This window comes from Natator depressus, chromosome 12 (genome assembly GCF_965152275.1).
Source record: "Natator depressus isolate rNatDep1 chromosome 12, rNatDep2.hap1, whole genome shotgun sequence".
Taxonomy (NCBI): domain Eukaryota; kingdom Metazoa; phylum Chordata; order Testudines; family Cheloniidae; genus Natator; species Natator depressus.
The window spans coordinates 38,781,874-38,791,381 of NC_134245.1; the positions used below are offsets into that span (position 1 = coordinate 38,781,874).

General features: G+C 64.8%; 1 protein-coding gene across 2 annotated transcripts in view; it reads left to right on the plus strand.

The window, feature by feature from the left end:
• ZFPM1 (zinc finger protein, FOG family member 1) overlaps window positions 1–2,992 on the plus strand; it is a 114,801-nt gene extending 111,809 nt beyond the window's left edge. For both annotated transcript variants that reach the window (XM_074969204.1, XM_074969205.1), the window contains one exon: window positions 136–2,992. In XM_074969204.1, coding sequence (XP_074825305.1) covers window positions 136–2,591 — 2,456 coding nt within the window. In that variant the 3' untranslated portion in view covers window positions 2,592–2,992. The remainder of the gene's footprint in view (window positions 1–135) is intronic.
• Window positions 2,993–9,508: the final 6,516 nt, after the last annotated feature.

The window sequence follows — 9,508 nt, forward strand, 5'->3', positions numbered from 1 at the left end:
CCCTAAGAAACGCTGCTGTGTGGGCTGGGCCTGTGGTTCCTGCCCGCTGAGGGGGCTTGGGCAGGGCATGGGGCCTGTTCTGCCTGGCCAGGCCTGTTGACCACACTGATCCCCCCATTCCCTCCCCGCCGACAGGTCCAAGCCAGCCGAGCGGGACCCCCATCCTGAAGTGCAGCCTCTGCGGCTCCGTGGCCGACAGTCTGGCCAGCCTCCGGCAGCACATGGTCCTGCATGGCCCCCTGCCTGCTGTCCTGGGAGGGGCAGAGCCCACACCGGCCCTGGCACAGCCGGAGTCCCCTGCCAACGCCCCGGCAGCAAAGCCGTGCCCGGCGGACGAACTGGAGAACGGCGAGGCCAGGCCCCCGCACACAGAAGGCTGCCCCTCAGCCTTGTCTTCCTCGGGCGAGGTGGCACCACCCCTCAGGATCAAGGAGGAGCCCACGGACAGCCCCGGAGGGGAGGCGGAGGCGGCCAAAGGCAACCCCCTGGCAGAGCCGGCTGCCAGTCCCAGGTCGGAGCCAGAAGCCTCCTCTAGGGCCTCGTCCCCGCACAGCCTGCCCTCGGTGAAGGTGAAGTCGGAGATCGCCAGCCCCACGCCAGGGTCTAGCCCGGTGCCCAGCGAGCCAGGGGTGGGCACAGCCGGCGGCAACGTCTTCCTGCCCCAGTACATGTTCGGCCACGAGGCCACAGTCGTGCCCCAGGCCTCCGAGATCCTGGCCAAGATGTCCGAGCTGGTGCACAGCCGGCTCAAGCAGGGCCACGGCACGGCGCCCCCGGCCCTGTACCCCGGCACCCCGCTGCCCAAGGGCGCCACCTGCTTCGAGTGCGAGATCACCTTCAACAACATCAACAACTACTACGTACACAAGCGGCTCTACTGCTCCAGCCGCCACGTGGCCGAGGACAGCCCGCCCGGCGCCCGCAAGGCCAAAGCCACGCCCGCCACCCCCAAGGGCCCGGCCACGCCCGGGGCTCTGCTCTCAGCCCAGCCCCCCGCGGCCGTCGAAGGCCCGGGGCCGGCCCCCCAGGAAGGGGAGGCCGAGAGGGACGCCAGCCCGCCTGCCCCTGCCGCGGAGGCCAAGCCGGAGATCCAGGTGGAGGAGGGCAGCGCCAAGGCGGGCTCCCCCGAGGCGGATGGGGCAGGCCGGGCCAGCGAGGGCAGCCAGAGCCCCAGCAGCTCGGTGGACGACGCGGACGACGACCCCAGCAAGACGGTGTGCGAGGCGTGCAACATCCGCTTCAGCCGTCATGAGACCTACATGGTGCACAAGCGCTTCTACTGCGCCTCGCGCCACGACCCACCCCTGCGCCGGCCCAGCGCCCCCAAGGCGCCCTTCCTGCCCCAGCCCGTCCGCACCCGCAAGCGCCGCAAGCTCTACGAAATCCACGGCGCCGCCAGCCCTGCCCTGGGACCGGCCCACCCCCTGGCTGAGCAGCTGGCAGGGGGCCTGGCCGGCACCACGGACCCGCTGGCGGGGGGCACCCGGCCCGAGGTCCCGCCCATGCTGTCCGCTCTCATCTCTGTGGCTAAGGTCCACGGCGCTGCCCCCTCCCCCAGCTCCAGCCCCGATGCCGACGGCCCCATTGACTTGAGCAAGAAGCCACGGCTGCACGGCGAGGTGCTGCCCGCCTCGCTGCTGCCCCTGGCGGACTACCACGAGTGCACAGCCTGCCGCATCAGCTTCAACAGCCTGGACAGCTACCTGGCCCACAAGAAATACTACTGCCCTGCCATGCCCCTCCAGGCCGGCACCCTGGAGCAGCTGCACAAGATCAAGGGGGCCGTGCCACCCCCCTTGAAAGGCCGGGGCAGTGGTGCCCCTGAGAATCCGGACATGCCGGGCGAGGAGCCCGACGGGGTGCGGGTCAAGGTGGAGAAGGCGGTGTCGTCGGTGAGCCCCGGGGTCCTGGTGGCCAAACCGCTGGCCCTGCCGGCCACGTACCCCTGTGCCTCCGGCGTGGACTCCCTGCAGCGCTACGCCAGCGCCAAAGCCCTCCACCTCTCGGGGGCCAAGGTCCCGTTGGCCGTCTGCCCCTACTGCCCACTCAATGGGGCCGTCAAGGGAGACCTGATCGAGCACTTGCGTAACGCCCACGGGCTCTTTGGAGCCAAGCCAGGGGCAGGCCCCGGACTGCCAGAGGCCGTGGCCCAAGCTGCCGCCAGGACACAGGCCGGCTGCGCTCCAGAGAGCAGCCTGCCGCCTCTGCCCACGGCCTCCCCGCCCCAGCCCCTCGCCAGGCTCCGCAAGGACAGCTTAAACGGCAAGGAGCCCACCGCTTCCTCGGCCTCCAACGGCAGCCCCCGGCCCGCAGGCTCCCCCCGGCCCAGCCTGCCCCTCTCGCCCGCCGCCCCTTTGACCATGTCACCGGCGCCCGCAGCTCCGAGAGAGCCCGGGCCCACGCCCGCCGCCCCGCCCGGCTCCACGGACAAGAGCGTGCAGACCGCGCCCAGCAAGGCCCTGCCCAGCCCCAGCCCCAACGGCAACCACCGGTACTGTCGCCTTTGCAACATCAAGTTCAGCAGCCTGTCCACCTTCATCGCCCACAAGAAGTATTACTGCTCCTCCCACGCCGCCGAGCACGTCAAGTGAGCCCTGCCCCAGCCCAGTTCGGCGGCCTGGCGGGAGGCCCCGCGGCCGTCACCCGCCGCTCACGCCCCGTGGCCGCTGGCTGCGACCCAGCGATGGGCTCGAAAGCGGGACTCGCCCCGAGCCAGGGCCCTGCAGGAGGCTGGAATGGGGAGGGGGGGGTGATTGCACAAAGGGTACAAGTCAAACAGCTCTTCTGAAAGTGTCCCCTGAGGCTGAGAGAGGGACACACCCAGCCTGCACTGGACCCTTGCCCATGGCTACCCGCTGCCCCCCGTATGTTACAGAAGCTGGAGGGAGGGAGTGTTCCCTGCTACCGTATTTTTGTGCTCTGGGTTGTATATGTCTAAAGGCAGCCCCCCCTCGCCCACCTTCTCCCCCACACACCCGCCCACAGCAGGGGTCTCGTTCTGGCTCGGTGCTGGTTCTGCAGCATGGGCTGCCTCCCTGCTCCCCAGCCCTGGTCGATGCGATTTTCTAGGTTTGGGGGCAAATTTGCAGAAATTCAATTCTCTCCTCTCCCCCCCCCCTCCCCCCGCCCCAGCCCCAGGCCTCGCTCCAGCCTCTCACAATCAGCATCCAACAGGCGGTTTGGCACTTTGGTTTGGAGATGGGGAAACTGAGGCACAGATTCTCTCCCAAGGTCACGCAGGGAGCTTGTGGCACAGCCGGGAGGCAGCCCAGCTCCCCTGACTCCCAGCCCTGTGCTGAGACCTCCTGGCCAGTCCGGCTGGTGCAGGGGGTGTTGGCAGCACAGGGCAAGGGGGTTTGAGCAGAAAACCCTATGCCAGCTTGTGTCCCTTGGGCCCAGAAATCCTTATGGGGAGCACCAGCCTCATTCTCCCCTTTGCCAATCCCTTGGCCGCTGGCTGAGAGCCTTGCGCTGGCATGGGCAGCTCAGGGAGGCTGCCTGGCACCTTTAGAACAGCACTGGGCATCCCCAGGTGCCAACTTCTTCCACATCCACCTGAATGCCTCTACCGGTGCCCAGTTGCTCACCCACTCTGTGTGCAGCCTCGGTCCCCGGGCTGTGCCCCTGGGCATGGGGGCAGTTCTGGGGCACGTCCCCATTGGCGGTGGAATCCTGCTCCTAGCTGCCCTTGGGGCCCCAGTGGAGTTGGTGGAAGTTTTGCCCGGGCAGAACTGAGGCCTAGGATGGGGCTGGAGGTATTGATGGCTCTTAGCGCCTGCTGGGGTGAGGGCAGGCTGGTGAGAGAGCTAGGCCGGTCTCTCAGAGCTAGCAGGAGAGAACAGGAGTCTGGGCAAATATCCCCCTCCCCACCTGCCTGCAAACTCCCTCCCTTCTGTAAGGGGCTGCCCTCGCCAATGCCACCTGCACAGCACGGCCCAAGCAGTGGTGCCTGGATTCTCCTTTCCGGGAGCCCGGACAAGGCCATCCAAGGCTGGTGGCTCACAGACCCCTCCGGCCAGGCACGATTCCTCTTTGGATCCACCCTCTGGGTCTTTTCTCCAGAGCTCCCTGCATCGTGTGTGCGCCCCTCTCTCACCCCCCATCGAGCCTGGGCCCCGGGGGGCGTATGTCAAACCGACGGGGACTGGAACAAGAAACAAGACAGCACTGAAGTTGAGAATGAAGCCTACACATGGGAACTTGTGTGTATAAGCGTGTACATAAATAAATATGTCTAATGAACCCGTGTCCACCTGCGTGTGTCCAGAGGGGCTCGGACAGCGTGCTCATGGATCACCTCCTGGGCCATGCGCGTTGCCCGAATCCTTTGGTGTCTGAGCCAGAGCGACAGAGGTCAAAGCAGGGCTTGGCTCTTGTGTTTTTAGCTGGGGTAGCCCCTGGTTCGGTCCCCGGTGTGTTGGCCAAGCGGGCAGCTGTCACACCTGCCTGTAGAAGTGCCCCGGGTGGTGTCCATACCTGGAGCAAGGCTGCCCTCAAACCCAGACGGGGGCTGTCTAACATGCCTGCTCTTTGCACATATATAGGTGGGGAGCATTGGTCACGTGACACTAACTCTTCACCATTTGAGCGATTCTGGTTACCCCACAGCACTTGAACCAGGATGGAGGAGGGGGGAGCTTCAGAGCCCCAGTGAGTGGCTGCCACTGGGGAGGGAAGGGGCTGCAGCATCAGCAGGGATGGGAGGGCAGAAAGCCCCTACATCCCCAGCCTTCCCGCAGTTAAAGGAGGAGGGCCGATGGTTTAGATCCCTTTGAAAGGCATTTGATCACTGTTGCTGGGATCCTTCTGCCGGCTTAGCAGTAACGGGTAGAGCTGCTGGCAGGGGCAATTGTATGCCCTCCCCTCCAGTGCTGGAACGCCAAGGCACTGGATGAGGCGGGGCTGGGGGAACCAGACAGCGATACTGACGTGAAACAGGCAGGATGAAACTGACTGGGGTAGCGTGGCTGGCCCCGATGCTAAATGGGGAGGACCTTAGAATCCTCAAAATGTGCCGGCAGAACCCCAAAGCCGGGCAGGCAAAGCATCCTCCTCTGAGTCCAGATGGGATCTCCCTTCCTCCTCCAGCTGACTCTAGGGGTTATCTGCATCGCCAGCGAGAATGCGCTTTTTTCATTTTTGCAGCTACAGCCTGATTTGTTTGGCCCAGGGTCCCTTGTGCCGCACTGTCTGCCTTCAGGGCGTGTTTTATGGGGCGAGGGATTGCTGGGCTGGACGCCGCCCCTTCCAAACCAGCTCACGCCCCTGCACAGCCTGCCAGGACTGGGCCAGAAGCTGCCCTTGCTGGAACGTCCCTTCCACAAGCTCGCTCTGCTATGACCATGGCCAGGGATGTGCCCGCTCAAGCCATTGTGCCCAGTAGCAGTTCACGCTTCTGGCCACAGGGTGGCGGTTAAGTCATGCCAGCAGGAGGGCTGGGGGCATGCTGGCGTGGTCGTAGCTGGGCCGCGTTTCCTTATCCCATCCAGCGTGCGCAGGGCCTGCAGGATGGTGCCCCAGGTGGGGCTCAGGCCCACTATGGCTCGCGTGCATAGGTCGGGCAGCGTACGTGGCCTTAGCTAGACCTCGGCACTCTGCTGCAGCAGCCAGGGGAAGGGACGGCTGGCCACCCCCGCAGCCCATTGCCTCTTGAGATGCTGTCCCCTGCCAGGAGGCGGGCTCGGCCCTGGGCTGTCTTGGAGTCTGTGCTGCAAGCCCGGGTGCCAGGGCAGATGCAAGGCCCTGCAAGGAATGGGGCAGGGGTGACCTGCACACACGTGCTCCCGCCTTGCTCGCTGACCAAAGGGAGTCTTTTGGGCACAGCCTCCCACGAAGGGCGAGCGACAGGAGAGGGCAAATGCTGCTCAGGGCGCAGCTCAGATGGCTGGAGGAGAGGTGGCTGCGAGAGAAACAGGTGGCTCTTCTAGCTGGTGAGGCGGCGGGGACGCGGATGCTGGGGAGGGACAGAGAATCGGCCGGTGCAAGGGAGCTGAACAGAGACAATGGCTGGAGACTGGGGTCGTGCAAACCTAGCACACCTGCTCAGAGTGCAGCTCAGCGCCAAAGCAGGGAGGGCTATGTTGGTGCCTCAGCCGTAACCAACCTCCTCCCTGGGCTGAGGGGGGCCTGGCGCCATAGCTCAGGGGTTAGAGCAGTGGTCTCGGAATTCAGGGGTCGCAGGTTTGAATCTTGCTGGGGCCGCTGCATGAGTGCAGCCCTCTGGCAGGGCTGCAAAGAGGTGACGCTTGCCCAGCAGCTGTCCTGAAGGATTAGAGGGGTTCTCAAACAGGGGATTGCCCCCCTCAGGGGTCGTGAGGTGTTCCATGGGAGGTCGCACTCAGGGCCTTGCTGTGTGAAAGGGGTCACCAATACAAAAAGTTGGAAAACCACTGGATTAGACCCAGGGTGCCGCAGACCTGGGACTGCTAGAGGGAGCCGTGGGCTGGGATCTCGGAGAGCAGGAAGAGCTGGTTTTCCAGCTGGCAGGTGCTGAAGTGGGAGCTGCGCGCTCTTGACCATCTAACCCAAAGGATCCAGCCGCGTGCTCAGCCCACTGCTCACAAGGGCCATTGCAATAGGCCTCTGGAGAGCAGCTGTGCCACACAGTGAATCACCCCAGGGCTGATTAGCACTCGCCAATCCCCGTGAATAGGCTTTTGTGGTAAAGAGCAGGGCACCACAATGCACTTCCCCCTCACACACACAGGCGGAGGGAGGGCTGAGTGGCAAAGGCAGGGGGGAGGGAGAGGAATTCTGAGCCCCTGCAGGGCAACCTGTGCAGGTGCTCTGGGTTTGTGCCCATCCGCCCGCACGGCTGCCAGAGAGGGGTTTGCATTGGGATGGTAATGGAGCTCTAATCAAGGAGCGGGGAAGAGGCAGGGGAGATAAGAGGGGCTCAGCCCCCGAGGGAGGTGCAAAGGTCCACTGCGTGATCAGCACCGGTTGCAATTCCCGTGTTTGTCCTTCCCTGCTCTGGGGCAGCCCACCTCTGCGTGGACTCGCTTTTGCCCCCCGCCGCCTGCCCCAGGAGGTGCTGCCCGTGAAGCGGTACCTGCTCCCAAGAGGTGCTGCTGGTTAGGGGCTCTCACCGGGGTTTTAGCCCCAGCCCCAGGTGGAGGGAATGAGTACCATGGTCATGGCTGAGGGCACAGGAGATCAGGATCCAGGCCTGTTGGTGGAGACGGGGGCAGCCAGGGGGAGGGAGACTAGATGTGGGCATGGGGGGGGGGTCTGTTAAAAAGTAGGGGACCAGCTAGGAAACAGCCAGCGGCATGGCATGGCCAGGCCAGGCCATAGGATGAGCCCCTAGGAAGGGAAGTCAGGGCCGGTTGAGTCACAGGCCAGCTGGTCCCAGGGAGGAGATGATGGGTGCAGGTTCCCCTCATGGCTGCACCCTTGTGAGGTGGGGCAGTCACCCTGTCACCAGGGAAGGGCCTGGTTGGGGCCCAGAAGGGCTGGAAGCCAAACCCAGGAGAAGGGGTGAAGAGGCCATGAAATGAGGACAACCATTGCGGGGAGGGCTGTGCCCGGTGAGAGCCAGGGAGGAGAAGACTGGCCTTTCGGACTCTACCAACGCCAAGACCTTTGCCAAAGGGCTCCTTGCCCTAACGATGCTGAGAGCTGGAGGGCCGCGGTGGGAGGGGAGCCAGTGAATTGACTGGGGGGGAAACTGAGGCAGCAGATGGGCCCAAAGCCAGACCAGGCCATTCCCCCCCCACCCCCCGTGGTGTGGGTACAACAGCCGAGGAAAAGGCGTGGTGCTAAAACCCTCTCCCTTACGCTGCGATAACGCCCATGGGTGGGGGGGGGGGCCGGGGGCCCTTGGGTCTTTGCCGGGGGTGGGGTGGGGGACAAGTAATTTGATTTAATGGCAATATTAAGTAGCAAGGCCATTGCCGGACCCAGGCAGGGGGCGGCGACACCACCCGTGCGTGCCCTGTCCGTGGCTGGGTGGGCCAGGAGCCCAGTTCCCGGCCCAGGGTGGCAGGGCCGGCCCGCCCGCCCATGGTGAGGGCTCAGGTATGTTAGCAGGGCAGCGCACGCGTCTCCCATCCCAGTGGAGCTGCCAGTGCAACACAAGGGTCGCACGGCAGGGCAGGGGAACAAAATCCCCCAGGCTGCGACTCGACCAGACAGCACCACGCATCTGCTCGCAGGCAGAGCAGCCGAGGGTGGAACAGGGACGGGGCCAGCTTGGCAGCCAAGGTAAGTGGCCAAGAGCTGGTGAGCGCACCGGCCATCTTGTTGCATGGATTTAAGAAAATATTACACCTCTTTATTACAGTGGTGCCTACGGACACACACACACACACAGACACACACACCCTGCTGTGTGAGACACTGTGTTTGTGCCATGCATTAGACAGCCCCTGCCTTCAAGAGCGGCCGATCCCAGCCCCCAGGGTGGGGAAAGGGGGCGTGCGCACCAGCAGCGTGAACCATGGGACGGCAGCCAAGCGCGTGGTCCCGCCATGAGCTTTGGGGGTGGGTTTCGGTGGGAGGGGCTGGCGAAATGGTGAGGAAAGTGAAGGGCGCGGGGACCGGGAAGGGACGAGGGCGAGGTTCGGAGGAGAGACGCTGGGATGGAGGGAGAGGGCTGGAGCAAGCTGCTGATCGGCCCCGGGCAGCGAAAGGGGAGTTTGCCGAATGGCGGAAGGGCCCTGCCGTACTGGATTACGGAGCCGTGGCAGCAGTGAATCGGAGGCAGCGTCGCTGCCGAATCGACCTGCGTGCACTCAGCGCTCAGCGGCCTAGGTGGCACCCGTGGTCTGTGCCCGTGGCCCACGGGGAAGCGCGGGGGTCATTGCATCCACTGCCGCCTTACGGGGACAGAAGGCAAGGCCTGAATAGCACCACTTTCCCGACGCCAAACACACGGGCTGCCCCCCACATCCCGTTGGGGTGCCTCACTGGCTCCAGTTAGCAGGGGGATGAGCTGAGGCCAGAGGCCGGGGGCGGGAATATGCCCATGCAGGTCATTGATGGAGCTGGAGTAGACCCCAGGCTTCCTGTGCCGGTCCCCCACGCTAACCACTAGGCAAGCACTGGGCGGAGGCAGCCCGGCAGTTCCTGCCCATCGCTGTACCCGCGGGAGCTTTGGCCCCTGCTGGCCCGGGTGACAAGGCCCCTAGGCAGCCTGGGGCTGATGTCACAGGGACCTGGTTCTAGAAGAGCGGGCCGGTGGGAGACACTGGCTGGACTGGGAGGGGAAGGAAGCCACTCCCAGAGACTGGGGAAGGGCGGATGTTATAGGGACTGGATTGCCCCACGACTAGCTGCTGTCACTGCCCCCCCTGGCGGGAGGGGAGGGGGGCATGTGCTGGTAAGACCCAGCTGCTCCCATTTCCCAAGCCACAAACTCCCCTCCAGCCTGGAAGCAGGAGGGGAGTGAAGCAGGGGGGAGAAGGAGCCCCCAAGGGAGACGTGGCTCTGGCTGGTCGCGCCTGGCTAGAGTTGGGGGTGGCTGGTTTAGGGGCTGCTCAGTCCCGTCCCCATTGCCCCAGGGAGA